This window comes from Cynocephalus volans, chromosome 1, assembly GCF_027409185.1.
Source record: "Cynocephalus volans isolate mCynVol1 chromosome 1, mCynVol1.pri, whole genome shotgun sequence".
Lineage (NCBI taxonomy): Eukaryota > Metazoa > Chordata > Mammalia > Dermoptera > Cynocephalidae > Cynocephalus > Cynocephalus volans.
In genome coordinates, this window is record NC_084460.1 from 227,966,454 (window position 1) to 227,985,906 (window position 19,453).

General features: G+C 44.3%; 1 protein-coding gene across 3 annotated transcripts in view; it reads left to right on the forward strand.

Annotated features, from left to right (window-relative positions):
• TANC1 (tetratricopeptide repeat, ankyrin repeat and coiled-coil containing 1) overlaps positions 1–19,453 on the forward strand; it is a 215,978-nt gene that overhangs the window by 157,809 nt on the left and 38,716 nt on the right. For 2 of the 3 annotated variants that reach the window (XM_063097505.1, XM_063097497.1), the window contains 8 exons: positions 3,504–3,605; positions 4,441–4,722; positions 5,502–5,659; positions 7,568–7,799; positions 8,826–8,992; positions 10,676–11,283; positions 17,699–17,807; positions 18,608–18,730. In XM_063097505.1, coding sequence (XP_062953575.1) covers positions 3,504–3,605; positions 4,441–4,722; positions 5,502–5,659; positions 7,568–7,799; positions 8,826–8,992; positions 10,676–11,283; positions 17,699–17,807; positions 18,608–18,730 — 1,781 coding nt within the window. Of the gene's footprint in view, positions 1–3,503; positions 3,627–4,440; positions 4,723–5,501; positions 5,660–7,567; positions 7,800–8,825; positions 8,993–10,675; positions 11,284–17,698; positions 17,808–18,607; positions 18,731–19,453 lie in introns of all 3 variants that reach the window. The other variant, XM_063097488.1, reaches the window with a different exon arrangement.

Below are 19,453 nucleotides of genomic sequence, written 5' to 3' on the forward strand. Positions count from 1 at the left end.
TCTGCTTGATACTCTTATGTGGTCTCCTGCCATGTGAAGTGACAGTGGGTAGGGGCTGAGCTTTTCCAGGAGACTGCGGTGATTATAGGGCAGAGCTTTCTGATGTCTGCTGTGCACATTCATCAGCTTCTGCGTGTGTCCGTGAGCTATAGACCTCCTGTGGAATGGGAAGGCATCACCTCTGGGTTTGAGCACAGTCTATTTATTCTGATGGGTTTGCTCATTTCTTCTATGTTATGTATTTTGAAAATTAAGTGCATGTTTTGAGAGGAAATTGACAAATGCCTTACCTCATAATATCTGTTACCAAGCTGAGAGTTTGGTAGGATTCTTCATTGCCCACCTTCTTGTACCTAAAGTTGAACCTCAGTTAAGAGGGAATGGCAAGATTTTTCAAGTATCATTGAAAAGGGTAAGATTCAGGTTGTATGGACTATTTGCAGCACTGTTTAGTGAGTAGAAGGCAGGCGACACTCAGTGTTACAAGGATTGAAATAATATGTGAGGGACCGTATACTGAAATCTCTTAGAAGTCTTTGCATGTTAAGATCCATGTAAACACAAATAGATTGCCATTTGTTAGGACAGCTGTTTTGGTGCATGCAGGCAGAGTGAGGACTGGCCAGCGAAGGAAGGATGATACCCAGCCTCTAAGGGGGGTTTAGGGTGCAGAACTGGTGCCTGGGGTTGCCAGTCTTCACTGTCATTGAGCCAGCTACAAAGAACTGCAGTTGTCTGTTAACTGTGTAGTGCAGTGAAAAGTTTTTGTCAAAGATTATAAAAGTAAATTGTTTAAGTTTGGAGATTATTTCACTACACAGAGATTTTCTTGTAAAGGTATTTATTTGTTCGAGTGGATTTGATTCAGAATGCTGTATATTACATCAAAATGTACAACACGGACCCCTTTTCTTTCTTAAAAAACAATATGAAGACTTTAAAAAGTATGTCTTAGATAATCTAGAAGTTGGGTAATGGGTTCTATTTTTTTTTTCTTTTGAAATAGTTTCTGAGAACACTGTGTTTAATTTCCCCGGAAACCAGCAAACACAATTACCACCAAATTGTCTTGAAACTCTAACTGGTAATTTCCCTGGACTTACTGGCATTTACTTTTGACAGGTTGGTCCACAGCTCTAGCAGATGTTCTTCTTTGTTCACCTTAGAGAAGTCTTCCCCTGCCACTCCCCCCACCCTATCCCCCCCCTCCAAAAAAAAAAAAAAAAAAAACCCACCAAACTCTTCCCTTCAGTATCTTGAATTGTGCTTCTCACCCAGATGTTAGACACATTGTGTGTGTGTGCCACAAGTGTATAATTTATTTAATTGTAGAGATGTTAGCAGTAGATTTATTGCAGCATGAAATTATTGCTTTACCTTTGATTTTTCTTGGCCCTGAATAGTGTTTGGGATTTTGAAAGCATTTATTGTTAAATACTGGAGTGAGTCTGACTCTTGCACTGGTAATGTCTGAGAATCTACCATAGGTCTGCTTGAGGAGGCAGAATGGTCCAAGTCACCTGCTCTGGCACATGTCTAAGCAGCTGTAGCTCTACCGCTCCCAAGTCAAGCTTTGAAAATGCCTTAGAAAGCAAACATGGCTGGCAACTGGTGGCTTGTGGCCCTCCTGCAGCTTTCAGCTTGACTTAATCATTTTGAAATCGAAAATCAGCCAAGAGCCATTGAGTTGCTGAGGCAGCTATCACATACTTTGGAGCTGCAGCTCCAGCAACTGGAAATCTGGGAAGAGGCATCTGTGTTAAACTAGGGCATTTTTGCAATTCTTTATTTGGAATGCTTTTTACAGTCACATATTTTTAATCCTTTCAGTTGTCACAAAATTATAAACTGATGTTACATTCTAAAGGGTGTCAGGGGTCTAAGAGGGGAAATGGGAAACCCTTCTGAAGCTGTACGCACCTTTGTATTCTCTAGCGCTGAAGCAGCATGTCAGGCATTCACCACTGTGCCGGCTCTGAAATGAGTTGTGGGTTATGGCTGTGGCTGCTCCTTCCACCTGGGCCATGATGGGTGTGTTCACCATGAGGCATGCCAAGGAAAGAGGTCCAAGTCCCAGGTCTCAGGCAGGAGCCTAGAAATATGTTCAAAGCTGTGTTACTGTAGGGAGCCTGTTGGACCTCCAGGAAGCTTCGCACACCCTGGTTATGAAGGACCCGGCGAGAACCTAGAGGCTGCCATTGGATTTCCATACATTAGCTCCATTTGGAAGTCCTGCCTCAAGAATAAGCTGAATCTTTCTAATGAGAAAGATTTGAGTGGCAGACGGCTATGTGTGTAGAGTATGAGAGTACTTCAAAAAGTTCATGGAAAGATTCGTATTATCTTATAATACTCTTCTCCCATGGGCTTTTTGAAGTACCCTCGTATTCACTTATAAGTGTACGTGGTGTGTAACAGACTATGGATATGCACCAAAAGGATTCAGAACACAGGTGTGTGCAATTGTGAAGTCAGGGTTTCAGGTGTTTCTCCGCTGGCAGGAAGGCGAATAGGTAGGGCTCATGTCTGATTGCCCTTTGGAAGATGCAGGGGGGGGGGGGCATGCCATCACAGAGTCTGCCAGATCTACCCAGGTGCTTGTTGAATGAAAGAATGAGACGGGTGGTGAGGACAGTGGGGAAGAGATGAACTGAAACCTTCAGAGGGGAATAAGAAGGGCTCAGGTGGGACAGATGGCACAGTCGTCAGCTGGACATGGGGTCAGAGCCTGTGGGGTAGCCAGAGGGTTTTCAGAAGACAGGTGTCCCAGCGTGACTTCTGTCCCTTACAGCTAAGTCCCACTAATCATTTCTCCAGTCCTTGGAAGCCTTAGCCCTTTTCATAATTCAACTTGTATATATGTTTTAATAGACTTTTAATGCTTTTTAACAGGTACATATATGCTATGAGTCTTAGTGATTTGGTCAGAGGTACACATGAATACTTATTTATAGAATTAAAAAAATACCTAATTTACCTATGTAATATAGTATAATATATAATACATTTAAATATATCTTTATACTTTACTACTGAGAGCTGACTTGTAGTGCTGTGGAATTGTATATGCAGAATCTAGTCATTTAATTAACAAGGTTGGGATTCCAAACAGCAGAAAGCCCCCCAGAGTTACAGAGGAGAATCTAGTACCGTGCCATGTGTTCACAGTAAGTACTGAAGCTTTGCTCTGTAACACTTGTCAAGTTTCTTCATAAAATAATTTATGGTAAAGTCTGTCTCTTTCCAGGAATGATGGAGAATTCTGGCAACCATATCAACATAACTTTGATTTAAGAATAAGGAACACTTAGGGTTTTTTTGTTTGTTTGTTTGTTTTACCATTTTTCAATAATGATATTGCCAGAAAACAAACAAAACCAAAATCACCTTAAGGAAATTTTGTTGAAAGCCTGAACTGAATTGCATAATAATTTACAACTTATAGTAGTTTAGGTATGACATTAAACTCAACTGTGAGACTAAACTTCAGTTTAATATTACAGCAACAAGCTCAACCAAATTGGAAGATCTGAGTTATTTAGATGGGCAGAGAAATGCTCCTCTACGAACGTCAATTAGATTACCGTGGCACAATACGGCTGGAGGTAGGGCACAGGAAGTTAAAGGTATTTATCTTTGCATCCTCTGTGATAACAGATATGATGAACTCGTTCACTAAATATTGAAAGTCTATAATAACCAGCATTTAAGCCCGCTGTTTTATAAAACATAATGTTAGGCGTGTACATGCTTAAAAAAAAGTATCTCTTAGGTGTGCTAGTAAGCCATCTTTAACAGTTTGGGGCTTCTTCCTTAAAATACGGGATTAACTTGCTTCTGATGTTGGAAAATAATTCTGCAAGAATTTATTTGAAGTGAGGGGAAGTTTAACGCTCACTAGATTTTGTGCTGCTAACAAAGAATCAGCTTTGTTTTGGTTCCTTGAGCTGTATCAGCACATTCTGCGTCTGCCTATAACACAGTCATTTGGTCAGAAGCCCCACCATATGGGCAGAGCACCCTCATACCCCGATGAGAGCTGTGCCCCCGTCTCTAGGGAAAACGCGTTTCCATATTATTTAAATAGTAGTGGAAGAAACATGTCTTAAATATCCGAGACCATAAACTAGTGAGATGTGATTTGTCCCCTTGCATCACTTTCTCTAATCCTGTGTGTCTATCTTGAGTCATGAGAATAAGTCAGAAGCAGGAAAGGATGAGAAAGTCACTTTAACAGGATACTTTGTAGGACCAATAAGGTATGATAAATGAGGTGTTACAGAAGTATCAATAGAACTATATTAGAAATATTTACAGATCCCTTGTCGGGTAAAACTGAAGGCTATTATACTGAGTGTAACACAAGCAGTGATACTTTGAATTTCTTAGTGTATAAAATTATGACATTCTTCTAAAATAATTCTTTTTTTTTTTTTTAAGCACGATTTGCTCCCTATAAACCGCAAGACATTTTGTTGAAACCCCTATTATTTGAAGTACCAAGCATAACAACAGACTCTGTGTTTGTGGGAAGGGATTGGCTCTTTCACCAGATAGAAGAACACTTGAGGAACACAGAACTGGCAGAAAATCGAGGAGCGGTTGTTGTTGGAAGTGTGGGATTTGGGAAGACGGCAATCATTTCCAAGTTGGTGGCACTTAGCTGCCACGGAAGCCGTATGAGGCAGATCGCTTCCAACAGTCCTGGTCCATCACCCAGAAGTATGTCCGTTTGTAATTGTCTAGTTTGTTATACTGATAAAATAGGTGGAGGAAATTGCTGTTTGGATAGATATAAATTACCAATTTTCCTCACATTGTTCCAGCTGCTATATCAAGTTTGGGATAACATGTTAAGTGAGCTATTTAAACACTTGCATCTACCATAGTGCGTATCTGGCTATGTGGGGTGAAGCCATCCCTCCCTCATGTCCTCCTGAACTGTAACGCCCGTCTGCCTCTTTATGCAGGCAGAAACAGGGCAGTGAGGACTGACTGAGTGCCCTGGGGAATTTTGGGCCCTAAAATGAAGGTGTTGGGTTCCTGGCAGAACAAACCAGATGGAGTCTAATGCAGAATTCTTTTGTACCCTGTTCACCCCAGCTTTTGTCTTCTATGCTGGATTTACCAAAAGTATAGACTAAGTCAGACATGAGCTAGAGGGAATAACCAAGTATTCGACTATTCACTGATTATTTTATATGCAATAGAACCATTAAAAAGAAAGTCTCTCTGAATGTGGTGAATAAGAACAAGTGAGCCATGCAAGCTTTTTTTTTAACCCCCCAAAAGATTAATAAAGGAAACTAGAAACAGAAGTTCTTCAGGGAGGGGAACTGGGCAGATGGGAGACAGAGGTGGGGGATTTGTGTTCTCATTCGGACTTCTGAATTTTGGTCCATGTTCATTCGTTACCTATAGGTACTAATCAAGAAATAGATTCCACATCCCACTGTGCCACTGTGCTGATGTAAATAATGAAATGGGTCTTTTCTCTGCAGCTTCAGATCCTGCCCAGGACCTTCCTTTCACCCCTTTGCTTTCACCGAGTTCTTCTACAAGTGGCCCCAATGCGGCTAAAATGCCTGCTGGGGCTGGGTCTGGTACTCCTGAAAACCCGAGACCAAGAGAGGATGCGGCGAAATACCTGGCTTCTAAGGTAATCTGCCCTTGCTTTATGGGAGCCTTCCAGACAGAGATTTGCTAGTTTGGTTTCTGAAAAGTGCATTGGAAAAGGAATTTTGAAACAGAGACAATTGCTTACTTCTAAAGTATAGCTTTTGATAAAATTGTGATAGAGTGCTCCACATAAAAGGCATGAGTGGAACTCAATATCCATCTTAAGACAATGGCAGTGGACCTTTATCCACGTTAAATAATGGATTGGAAGAGTTAGCAAGCAGCAGCAGATGCCATGTGCATTCTCCCCGTATCTGTCCTTATAAGCACGCACTCTCTTCAATTGTTATGTGAGCAGGAGACAGTGAGCTTTTAACCTGACCCAGACCACTCCTCCCTGTGCTCTGTTGCCTGGGGCCTTTGGTTCCCTGTATCTTTTGGTCACGGGGTTCTTGCAAGGTCATAAAGGAGACTTGACTGCCTTTCCCTTCCTAAAATTCATGGTCATTGAGCTTCTTCTGAATTTTTCCTTCTGCTCAGCATCCATCACTGGTCATAAGCCAGAAAGTGGCTGAAAGTGTACCATATCTCTCCCCCTGGTGAGCTGCTTACGTCTCCCTTGGCAGCAGTGGTGTGAGTTGGTGGAGCTAGAGAAATGCCAGAGATAGGCAATGATGAAAGGCACCTTGTGAGGAAATCCCTGGGGGTGAAGTTGGTGCAGGGGAACTGAAATGCAGACTGCTGTGCCCCAGACCCCTGCCCCTCTCTTCTGCTTCCCAGATGACAGCTGCTCTTGGCATGGTCAGCCCTGATGCTCTGACCACTGACTCAGAACAGTCCTCTGGTTGTGAACAGGTGATCTCAGATGAGGGATGTAGGGCAGACTTCAAAGCTGTGGTGATTTTTCAAGACCCTTTGACTGTGACCCACAGTAGAAATACGTCTTATGCTAGAGATCTAGCACCCATGCCCATGTAATCGCACTTATAACCAAACCAAAAGCATTAAAGAACTATGCCTAGTCTTACATCCTGTGATACACACTGGTAATTTAAATTCACTTTATTTAAAACAAACAGAAACCTCTTTGTGACTCCAAATTGACTTCATGCCCACTATTGGGTTGCCAATCTGCTTATGTCAAACAGTATGGGAGACTGTGGTGTACTGGATGTCTCCTGGTGGTTTGCACAAGCTCACAAGTCCTCACGTATGTTCCTGCTAATCTCTGTCCAGGTGAGAGTTGAAGAGCAGTCAGCTTTCCTCTGAGTGTTGATGATAAATTTAATCGCAACCAGAAGTCACATCGTGGTTCCAAGCTGGACTGAGAAAAGCTGCTGCACATCTGCTCTTGCCACTTGCTTTTTAAGAGTCTACAGACTGGGAATCTCATCCCAGGTCTTTGGTTGGCTCTCCCTGTCATCGTGGCAAGGCATTTAACCTCTGGGTCTGTTGCCCTCAGCTATGAGCCATGGCTCCTGGTTCCTGACCTGCTTACCGTGGGGGTTGCAGAGCTGCATGGGCTGGCAGTGACTCTGAGCACTTTACACAAGTGTGTTTTGCCCTTTTTGCTTCCCTTACCTCATACTTACTGAAATGTAGTAAAGATGACACTTTTTGATGTCAAGAATATTGGGATTGTTTGGAATTGCTTTAAGCCAGGAAGGCTTTAGGTTTTATGAATGACTTTTATTAATTTACATTCAACAGAGAGTAACTTGTGCTGATTTTTGTATCTTTGGATGCAATTGAATGTATGCCGAGAACTTGGCAAACTGCACGAATGAAGGAAGGAGTGAATGAGTCACGCTAATGACTTAGTCTTCGGGAGCAGAAGCGATATATCTTGTTATGTTGGGGAGCTGGCAGAGTTGAGTTCCTGTTTGAGGTGGTAGAATGAGCTGTGTGAAGAGGGCGAGGGGACGTTGACGGCTCTGCTTTCCCACAGGTGGTGGCCTACCACTACTGCCAGGCCGATAATACCTACACGTGCCTGGTGCCCGAGTTTGTGCACAGCATCGCGGCTCTGCTCTGCCGGTCCCATCAGCTGGCCGCCTACAGAGACCTTCTGATCAAGGAGCCACAGCTGCAGAGCATGCTGAGCCTCAGGTCCTGTGTGCAGGACCCAGTGGCAGCTTTCAAGAGAGGAGTGCTGGAGCCACTCACCAACCTGAGAAATGGTACCTCCAGGCAGCCCCCCATCTTCCGGGGGTCCCTCCCTACCCTCAGCGGTATAGTTGTAAATGAAACATCTCTAATAAGAATGAACTCTACAGTTGAAAAGTTCCAAAGTAGACGATTTGTAACTGTAGGCTATTTAGGAGACTTGCACCCTAGAAAACTGTTGCCTATGTATTTTACACTCCTAGGAAGCAAGGGAATGAGTGGAGTGTTTGGGAAATTTTCCAGCATGTTTTTTTTTCAGGACCCCTGCTCAGTTGAGTTGAAACCTAAAGCTATTTCTAGAGGTTTCCATTAGATTTTTGTTTTGCCCCTGAGTATTCTGCAAGATAGGGGATGTAAATGACATTATGGGCTCTTCAGTTTTCCATCCTTCCTCCCCTTTACACCTTAACTTTTGAGCTAGTTTACCTGCCTACTTCTGCCAGAAGGTGCTAGAGAGAGGGATTGAAACAGAAATGTTACCATTTCTCCGCTGTTCCCTGGGCAGAATGTTGGCACTAGTAAATAGAAAACTAGATTTAAGCTCATGGGAAAGAGCCCTGTTCTAGGAGTCTGTAAAGTGGAGTCTCACTGCTGTGTGGCTTGGGCCAAACAGCCTGGGGACTGTGGCGGGGGAACACTTTTCCTTACCTGTTCACTCAGGAGTTCTGATGGACGACCTAGCATCTTTTCCAGATTTGGTATCTGTGTGTGTTAGTTATATTTGCTGTAGCCCACCCCAGTGACAATGGTTTATGAAGAACTAACTGCATTATATACATGGGTAAGATTCTGCTAATGTATGTAACGCAGTATGTTTCTGAAAACTGTTTTGTGAGAATTGGTTTTCTTTTGGCTCTATACTACAGTTTTCATTATAAATTTAATAGAAAATATGCTCCTATGAAAACCATTTCTTCTGCCATATGTAAACCTTTTTAGGTTTTCGTAACACTTTAAACTGTGCATTAAAATATGCTGTGTGGTACCATCTTATAGAAATGTATAATTTCTTAATTTGAAAAATTTATTTTATCCTTTAGAGCAGAAAATTCCTGAAGAAGAATACATTATTTTGATAGATGGCTTAAATGAAGCTGAGTTTCATAAACCTGATTATGGAGATACGCTTTCTTCATTTATTACCAAAATTATTTCTAAATTTCCTGCCTGGTTGAAGTTGATTGTGACTGTAAGAACAAATTTTCAGGTAACAAAAGAATTCTCAAATCTCTTTCCAAGTCCCCACACTCCAATTGTACAGTGATAAATATGAATAACTCAAACTGTTGTAAACCATTTAGTTGCTGAATTGAAAACTATGTTAGGATTTTGAAAAATTAGTCCACAGAGCCCCAAATGGTTTGTGAAACCCTGACCATGTTAGCTCCCGAGGAATATTTATTAAGATGTCAGGTAAGTTTCCTATTAGCACTGAACTGTGCCTGCCCTTCTTGAATGGTGGTGTCTAGCCTCAGTTTACCACAATTAAGTGTGTGGGGCCATATGACGTGTACGGCCAACAGGTCTTCTAAAGCTATTCTTGAAGGGAAAAACGAGGGTTGAGAGAGAGATTCTTAAGGCCCATTCTGAAAGATGTTTTTTCCTAACACTTAAACATGAGGTAACATCTGCAGCAAGGTGAAGAGTCATTTTTTTTTTTCTCCATCTTCCCCCTCATTTGAACCCTAAAATTATATCTCAACCATCAACTTCCTCTACACTTACTCTTTCATTAAAGACATTTAGACACTAGATTTTTAGGTTTTGCCCTTTTATGATGATATTTATTTTAAAATAGCATTTGGGCTATTATTTTTCTTCATTAAAACTGGAATCAGACCTCAGTCGAAGTTGATGTTTGTTTTTGTGGATGCTTGATTCATCTGCCTTTCAGTCATTTTTTTACATGCGAAGCATAATTCGGCCATCAGCAGAGAGCACTGGGACAGAGTCTTGTGCTGCACCTCCTGGCTGTCAGTTTTCAGACGTTCAGTCAGCATCTATGTAAGATGAGAATAATTGTGCTCTGCCCTCTTCCTACAGTTACACCAAATGAGGACTTGTACTTAAATACTTCAGAAATTATAGTTAGAAGTTAAGGAACAAACCAGCCAAACCGCTCTCTGCTGTTAGGTGTCAGGATATGCTTATCTTTGGAATAGGGGACAGACAGGAAGGGGACATGGGGCTTCTGGGAGCTGGTGATGTTCTGTTTCTGGCTTCCGGTTACAGGTATATTTGACATGAAAATTAATGACACCATACAATTATGATTGTGCACCTCTGTATGTATGCTATACTTCAGTTTAAAAGTTTCCTTAAAAATTTTTTTTAAGCAATAACATGCTGTACTGGCGTAGGCAGCTTTGTTAAGGCACGCTGTCATCGGGACACAGCCTGGGGCCATCTCACATTTCCCGCTTGGGTTACACAGCCCTGTTATCTGACACACGAATAGGGATGCCTCTTATCTTGGTCTCTGGCTGGGTTCTTAGATGTGCAGTGTTGGTTTGTGTTTGTCCTTGTTATATAACCAGTTGCACAATGTAAGGATTAGGGGTATTAGGTCACCTGCAGGGTCTCACTGTCGCTTTCCTGGTACTGGCCTCATTGCCACTGTCTCCTTGGGGCTCTTGCTTCTCGGTTGGCTCAGAGTCCTCAAATGAGGGCCTCGGGAAAGCCTGTACTGATTCCATCTCCCATCAGGATTTCTTTCACATAAGCTTTTTATCTTCACCTTATCCTATTACATGTTTTAATACAAAACAATAAGGCCCTATAATCCATGAAAATCCTCCTTGAAAGAAAACGAGTGAATCTGGTTTGAAATGCTGCTGAAATAAAAAAGGAATCTCTGGAGTGACACTGGGGGTTTTTTCTTTCCCCACAGGAAATTATAAGCGCTCTGCCATTTGTCAAGCTTTCCTTAGATGACTTTCCAGACAACAAAGACATTCACAGCGACCTGCACGCCTATGTCCAGCACAGGGTCCACAGCAGCCAGGACATCCTCGGCAACATCTCCCTGAATGGCAAGGCCGACGCTGCCCTCATTGGGAAAGTGAGCAGCCACCTGGTGCTGCGGAGTCTCGGCTCCTACCTGTACCTCAAGCTCACCCTGGACCTCTTCCAGAGGGGACACTTGGTCATCAAAAGCGCCAGCTATAAGGTGGTGCCCGTGTCTCTGTCTGAGCTCTACCTGCTGCAGTGCAACATGAAGTTCATGACCCAGTCCGCCTTTGAGAGAGCACTTCCGATCCTGAATGTGGCCCTCGCCTCCCTCCACCCCATGACGGATGAGCAGATTTTTCAGGCGATTAATGCCGGCCACATCCAAGGGGAGCAGGGATGGGAAGACTTCCAGCAGAGGATGGAGGCCCTCTCCTGCTTCCTCATTAAGAGGCGAGACAAAACCCGCATGTTCTGCCACCCATCCTTCAGGGAGTGGCTCGTCTGGAGAGCAGATGGTGAGAACACAGCCTTCCTGTGTGAGCCCAGGTATGACAGGCCGCTGCTGTCAGTTCTGTGCAGGGAATCTTGTGTGCAAGTGGGGAAAGGATTGCAAACGTGACTCATGTTTTTTAATGGAGTGGCAACCCAGATTGAATAATTCAGTTTTGCTGCTTTGTTTCCTTATTTTTCCCCCTTTTTGTTAGAAGGAAGAGCAGTGAAAAATTCTTTCTACTTCTGTAGAAAAGCTTCCTTCCTTTAATTGCTAGAATTTTAGGGCTTCTGGTGTATCTGGCTGAAAGAGAAGCTGGGCAGTGCCTGGGAGATATTTCTCTACTTTCTGTTCTCACAGATCCCTGTCCCCTCCGCCACCTGGCTTCTACAGGGGTCCCACGTAGGGACGTGGGATAGCCACTCCAGGGAACCATGGCCTTCTCTGCAGGGTGTTCCCCTGTGGGTTGGTGGACTGTCTGGGATCCTCAACACCGCCACTCCTCTGCCACCTTGTGAACTTGTAGTGACTTGTCCAGGGATCAAACATGTCTGCGGGCCCAGAGGGGGAGCACCGTGATCAGATCTGGCCACCTTGTTTTGTATTTGTGGTACAGCTCAGTGTCACAGACAGGGAGGGCCAGGCCAGGGTGCACTTCTTACTGTGCAGGCTGCTGGTACCACAGTATGGGGTGGGGAGGCCTGTGTGTCAGGAGGCCTGATAACAGGGTGAGAGGTGGGGGAACTTGGGGTTCGGATGCTTTCAGATAAGGGTATAATCAAGCTCTGCCTAGCCCTAGCCTCAGCCTGCATCTTTGCTGCCTTGAATGGCTTCTGCTCTTTGAGTCAGAATTGCCCTCTACTTCAGTAGCGGGATTGGCAAGCTGCTAAACTGTCCCCAGGGGACGGTAGTGGGCACTTGGCCACACGCTAGAGTCCAGAAATGAAGAGGTTAATAAGCAGTCATAAGCCTCCCACCACCTTCCTCCCCATTAATGTCGACTTAACTTTGACCTCATAGGTCTAGCTGTGTTGTGGCTGGTCGTGCTTTCTTAGGTGACACTGAGCTAAAAGTTTATTGTTATCTTTTGAACCTGGTTTGGGGCAATAAACTGTAACATCTGGGTTATTTGGCCAGATCTTAGTAGCTAGGTACAATGTGTGATGTGGCATATCTAGCTAAGTCAGATGATTTCCTAGGAAAAGTTAGATCATTTTCTGGGACGATAGGTTGGAGTTGAATTTGTAGAGATATAAAAACAAATCAAAAGACTTCCGCAGGGGATGTAGGTTTGTTCCTGGGTTTGAGGCTGAAGTAGGTGGACTGTAGACATCATTAAGCTTTGCTTCATTTTGGGCAGAGCTGAGAGTGGGGTGACTGATGGGTCAGCACCAGCAGGTGCAGGCTCTTGAGTGCTGCTGTGTTCTTACAAGAAGATGTGGGGATGACCCCTGGGGTTGGGCCTGGGCCAAGCGGGGACAGAAGAGGCACCAGTGGTACAAGATTTAAGAAGGCGCTCACTCATGGGGTGGTGCAAGTCGGTGATTTTCCAAGACCCCTGTAGTACTGAGCTTTGTTCAACAGACAGAATATGTAGAATGATGTTGGAAGGAAGCTACTAGACTCAATTCAGCAAGTTTTTAAGAACCTACTTAATGTGCAGAAAACTGGTAGATAGAGACATTCCTGGGACAAAGACCCTGCTCTTGAGGGTTTCCCACTCAGGAGGGTGAGGCAGGAAGTACCTGCTGGGAGGAAGCCACCCTGCGTGTGGGACTTCAGGAAAGGGGGGAGGGGTGTTTCTGGAAAATGTTTCACATACATGGTGACTTGAAAGTTGGTAGCATTTCTTCCACCATCCCAAATAGTTGTATTTTTGCCCCCATATAGAGAAAAGAGAAAATTTTAATACTCAAAGACAATGACACTTCACTTTTCATTTCTGCCTCTTTCTGTAGCATTTTAAACATTATACAAATGGTCTTCTCTCTCAGAATTCTTGTCTGGTTTTTTTGTTTGTTTTATGGTTTTTTGCTTAACACATCACAGGAACCCTAGCAAGCTGTTAGAAATCTTAGAAAAATCTCATTTTCATTGTTCAAGGCTATGCAAACCTACCAGTGGGTAAATTAAAATGTACCTTACCATACTCTTGTTCTTGGACTTTTAAGTTGTTTCTAGGTTACTTGCAAACATAGAAATTTATAGTGAATATCTTGGTGCCTTACAGATCAGGATTCAAATTCTGACTCCACCAATTCTTGTGTATTTCCTGTGTGCACATTATTTTAATCTCCAAGCCTTACTTCCTTATCTATAAAGAGTTTGAGTATATTCTCACCGAGTGATGGTGGCTGTTAGATCAGTTCTTCAGAGGGTCTGCTGTCTTCCTTCTGTCCCTTCTTCCTTCCTATTTTTTATTATTCCTTAGGTTAGAATTCCAAGAATAGAATTATAAAGTTAAAGATGTTTCTCAGAGTTTTTATGCATATCCCCTATACTTAAACATTATTCACATTTTACAATATTTGCTACATTTGCTTTCTTTTTTTTTCCCTGAAGTATATTAAATTACAAACATCATGATATTTTACTTTAAATAATTATACATCTCAAAAATGAGATATTTTCTTAACCACAATACCACTACCATATCTAAAATATTAATAGAAATTCTTCAGTGTACCAAAACATTTACCTGTGCTCCAATTTCTCTAATTCTTTTCTCTTTTTAGTATGTCAAAATCAGGATCCAAAAAGTCCATAAAATGCATTTGATTGTGTCTTTTAATCTATAGTTTTGCTCCTCCTTCTCTCTCTTTTTTTTTTTTTTCCTTACAGTTTATTTGTTCAAAAAGATCAAGTGGGTAGCTTATCCTGTGTAGTTTCCCATAGTCTGGGTTTTGCTGGTTGTGTCCTCGTTGTGTTTTTTCATGTGTTCTCTGTCACCTCTATTTCCTATAGATTGGTAGTTACATCCAGAGGCTTGCTTGGGTTTTATATTCTTATCTTGCAAGGATATGTCATAGGTGGTAACTACTGCTATCAGGAGGCACTTGATGTCTTAATGTCCCTCTGTGGTGCTCGGAGCCGTTGATGACCATTTCCTGGATCCACTGATTGATTAGGTTTGCACAAGGACTTATAGTCTAGATCAGTATCCTGTCTGCTCTTTTCCCCATGCCGTTAACTTGAGGAGTGAACAGAAAGGACATCAACAGGCAGAACAAGGCTATTGCAGACAGGAAGGGTGTGGAATGCATCGCATCAGATTGAGCAGGGCGAGTTCTGGCCACAACAAATTTAGTCTGACTGCAGCTTTTGTCATGAAACAGAAACGGAAAGAGCCAGCAGAAGGCTGTGCTAGAGAGTGTGCCAGGGAGAGTTTTATCTCTGGAGAACCTGTGAAGGTTCTGGAGCATGGATCAACCACATGGTACGGAGTATGGGGATCCTTGTACCAGGCAAGAGCGGGGACTTGGTGGACGGGGATAGGAGATGCAGTGGGATAGATTCAGGCCTTGCGTGGTGGGCAGAGTAGAAGAGGGAGCCATAAGTGACTTCAGGGTGTTAAGCCTCAGAAACTAGGAGTGGTGTTGCTCTTAGAAAGGGTAAGAAAGGCAGGAGGTATGGGGCAGGTTTTGTGGAGACAGAGCTGCCGTTGGTTTCAGCAGTTTGAGCTTGCGGGGGAGCTGTCTCTCCAGGCAGACAGAGCGGGACTGCAAGCTGGAGGATAAGTCGGCAGTTGAAGATGTGGCATCATTGATGGAGAGGTGGGAGTGTGACATGGTGACGAAGCTCATGTAGTTAGAGGAAGGTGAGTCCTGGACTTCTGGGGCATGGAGGAGGATTTCTGAGAAGGAGATTAAGGATGTAAGTGCTGCCAAGAGGTGAAGGAAATGAAGATTGAGAGGAAGCCATTGGATTTTCAGCATGGGAAGAGGGCCCTGGATCCTTAGACTCCTTCCACAGTGTGGTGAGGAGTGAAAGAGGAGATTGCCAGTGTCCCGGGACGGGAGGTGGAAGGGCTGACAGGCTTGGGGTGGTTTGAGTGTGGCGAAGGAGTTTTGTTCTTAATAACACAGGTTATCAGGACATTGTTGGAAACATCGAGACAGCGTGGGGAAAGCATCGTCTATAAAGAAGGAGGAATTGGAACTGGAAGGGGGAAGGGCGGGGGCACAGTGAGGGGCAGCTTGCCTCCTGTTTATTCCCAGTGGGTCTGTTCCTGGCACCATTCTAGCTGGGTTTTGTTATGTTTGCATGTATCTCCTCCAGGTGCTAAGAGCTCCTCAAGGGAAGCACCTTGCATTGTTCCCAGGGAATCCAGCAAAGCACCTTGCATTGCTAGCTAGGAGGTGTAGATGTATATGAGCGAGGAGCCGTGTTACACTGGTGAAGACCACAGGCTCTCAGGCCTGGCAGACTGCAGTTCAAATCCCTGCGCTCCCATTTACTGGCCACTGTGCTTGGACAAATCACTTGATCTGTACAGGCCTCTGTTCCTCATGTAAACATACCAAGAATCATAACACTTAGTGATGCATAGGGTTGTATGGGTAAGTGAGATGATTCAGGCCGGTTTCTGCATCTGGCACAGACTAGAAGATGGATACTTGAAAACTTTGGAAAATGAGCAGATGCGTGAATGCAGATAGCTTTAGAAGGGGCACTTGGTCCCAAGACCAAGAGAGCAGGAAGGAATGATGGGTGGGACTTACAGGAGTGCAGGTGTGGAGCGATTGCATGGGGGAATTGTCTCCTCAGAGAGGAGGGGAGCCATGTAATCAGTTGAGAGCACTGGAAACCTTTGGCCTGGCCACCAAAGAGCCTCACTGCATAAGGGCAGTGATGCCCTTTGGTACTTGATGTGTCTTCATGGTGGACACAGTTGGCGTGGTCACAGAGCATAGCCAACTGGGAGACAGAGGGTGGCCCTGCATAGAGTGATCTGTGCCAGAGTGAACCCTGGGACCTGTGGGTAGGAAATAGGGAGGGCTTGGGGGCCTGGAGCACTGGAGGGTGGTACAGAGCGGTTTCCGTGGGAACAAGGGAGCCTGAGAGGTGGGAGACCCTCATCTGAGAGGGGAGTCCCAGGCGTGAGGTTGGGAGGTGGAATGTGTCCAAGGGATCACAGGGTAGGTGCTCCTGGGGGAGTTCCAGACCATTACAAGATGTTGGACAGGACGCTCAGTGGGCAGCATGACCTCAAAGGCCATGCTCTCCCCTGTATATAAAAAACAACTGTTTGGTGTCCATCTGCCTTGATTTCCTCATTTCTAACATGGTTCATAACCTGTTTGAGAAGCAGGCATGCATCTGGATAAATACAATTTAAATGATGCATGCTCTTAATCTTCTAGATCAGCATCTGCTGGGATGATGCTTTTATATGTATATCTGTGTTTCTGTATGTGTACCTGTCTACATCTATAACGCTTATCCCTTCCTCCACAACTACCTGCTTCTCTCCAACAAAAGAGCAGCTCAGAGTTTTCAGGTTGATAGAAATGAAAATAATTCACATCTGCTGTTGGAATAAGCAACCCTTGATGTCTTTTCCAAACAAGTTGGCTCAGACAAAGGCATGGAATCCACAAGGAGACAGAATGAGTCCAACAGACATGGGGGGGCAAATGGATAGGATGGCTCCTTCGTGAAAGTGTTAGTAACACATGTCAGTTGAAAGTCCACCGTGTGCTCAGCCGTAGCAGGCCTACTCACACATCTTAGCTTTCTTCCCACCACAAGGACCTGAGTTCCATCCACTGAGAATTCTGGGTGTTTCTGATCCTGAACTGTTGCTAAGCATGGCCTGATTTTTCTTTCCTTCCCATGGTAAGGCCTTATCCTTTGGCCCAGGTCTACAGTGATGGTTATCTTGAGGGGAGGCCTGAGGGCCAGGCCCAGTGATGGTTCTGTTATGTCTGTCTATTTGTCCAACTGTCCAAAAAAAATGTATTGGGCTGACTGGTGATGATAACACCAAGGTCAAGGGTTCAGATCCCTGTACCAGCCAGCTGCCAAGAAAACCCAAGACACATATTCGAGTAATTACTATTAAGTGTTGGGCACTTGGCTAGATGTTATGACTGTAGCTGTGACTTAGATGAGACCCTAGTCTCATGGAGTCTACATTTTGGGGACAGGCATAAATCAATAAATAAGGTGATGAGAGACTGATGGGTGATGGACAGAGAGTGGGTGGTCCCAGTGATAGAGACCTGCCCCATCCTGGGGCTTCAGTGGGTCACCCCACAGAGACAGTGGAATCCAGAAAAAGCCCCTTAACATGTCTTGAATAAGCAATACTAGCCATCTTCCATAACGAGGCCGTTGCTCACCACTCCATGTGGTGGTGCCGGAGCTCCAAGAGAGCAGTTCAGAGACTGGGCAGCAGTGTGCACCCCAGGGCCTGTGGTGTGGAGTGACGGGGTCTTTTGCTCTGAGCCTTTGTGTTTCTTGTCCTAGGAATGGACACGCGCTCCTGGCATTCATGTTCTCTCGACAGGAGGGCAAGCTGAACCGCCAGCAGACCATGGAGCTGGGCCATCACATCCTGAAGGCACACATTTTCAAGGTGAGGCACACATACCCACCTGAGGAAGGGCTTCTGAGTTTTGGTTCTGGAGATTTTTGACAGCTTTGCCAGCCATCTTAGAAGCCTTCCACGGGCCCACCCCAAACACAACCTCCTCCCCTCCCTAAAAGTAAACACTTAAGTTTCTTCTCATCTAAAGGTTCTACTTCATTTATTCCCTTTTGTTTCCTTGTTTATTTGTTGAAGAACCTGGGTTCCTTAACCTTTATAGTTTCACACCACCTGGCTCTTCCAATTGTGGCCTTGTTTCTGGCAGCGTGGTTTAACATGTTCCTCTTCCCCTGGATTTCCTGTCATTGGTAGTTGTGCCTAGAGGCTTTATGAGGTTCGGGCCCTTGCAGCGTTTCAGATTACTCTGCAGCAGTGAGAGTTTCTCAAGAAAGTCTGCTGTGCATAAGGAGGCACAGCGTTTGTACTTGCTCCTCATTTTATGGTGTCTTCGGCCAGTCCTGGTCACTTCCCAGACACATTCACATGTTAGGGGTTGCAGACAGGGATATCCTGATTCTATCATTTTTTCTTCCTCTAATTTATAGCCATTTAGAAACTTTCTCCTCATCTGCCATCTCCCTCCCTAGGCATACAGTTCATGCAGCAAAGGCTGGCTGATTCCTCGACTTTGGTTTTAGGTAGGAAAGGTTCGTGGACCCAGGCGTTCTTTGTGCGAGTTGCCATGAGTTCAGCACATCTATCTGCACCCTCTTGGGCAGACCTGCTTTCAAACTGAGCTGCAGGTGAAAAGGAGACACCCAGGTGGATCTTTCTCTGATTGTTTCCAGGGCCTCAGTAAGAAGACAGGGATCTCTTCAAGCCATCTGCAAGCCCTGTGGATTGGTTACAGCACTGAGGGCCTGTCTGCTGCCCTCGCCTCTCTCAGGAACCTCTATACTCCCAACGTGAAGGTGAGCAACACTCTGCGCAGAGAGCCTGAGCCCCAGCCCTGCTTCCCCCGCACTGGGTGTGACGAGAGGACGCAGAGGAGCTTGTACTGATGCTTTTACACAGGCTCCCTCTCGCAGGAAGATGGGGGAAGCGGGGGCTGCTATGTGAGCACATGGAGTGTTTTCAGAGTGAATGTGATAAGGAAAAAATTCACAGAGGAAACCAAAGGTCAGAGAGAGATTTACAGAACAAATGGATTTTTTAAAAATTCTTTTTACTTTTTTAACATTTACTTGTGCATACTTGTGGGGTACAATGTGTTATTTCAATACATGCTTATTCTACACAATGATTCACTTAGGCTAGATAACATAGTTTTGCACCCATTAGTCCACCACTTCTCCTCCCTTCCACTCCTCCTCCTGCTCCTAGCCTCTGGTAATAATGGGCCAATATCCAGAATAAATAAGGAACTCAAACAACTTGACAGCAAAAAAACAAATACCCAATTAAAAACTAGGCCAAGTACCTGAACAGACATTTCTCGAAAGAAAGCATGCAAATGGCCAATGAGCACATGAAAAAATACTCTCTGGTAACCATTATTCTACTCCCTATTTCTATGAAAACCACTTTTTTTTTTTTTTTTAAAGATTCCACACATGAGTGAGATCATGCAGTGTTTGTCTTTCTGTGCCTGGCTTACTTTACTTAACATAGTGGTTTCCAGTTCCAACCATATA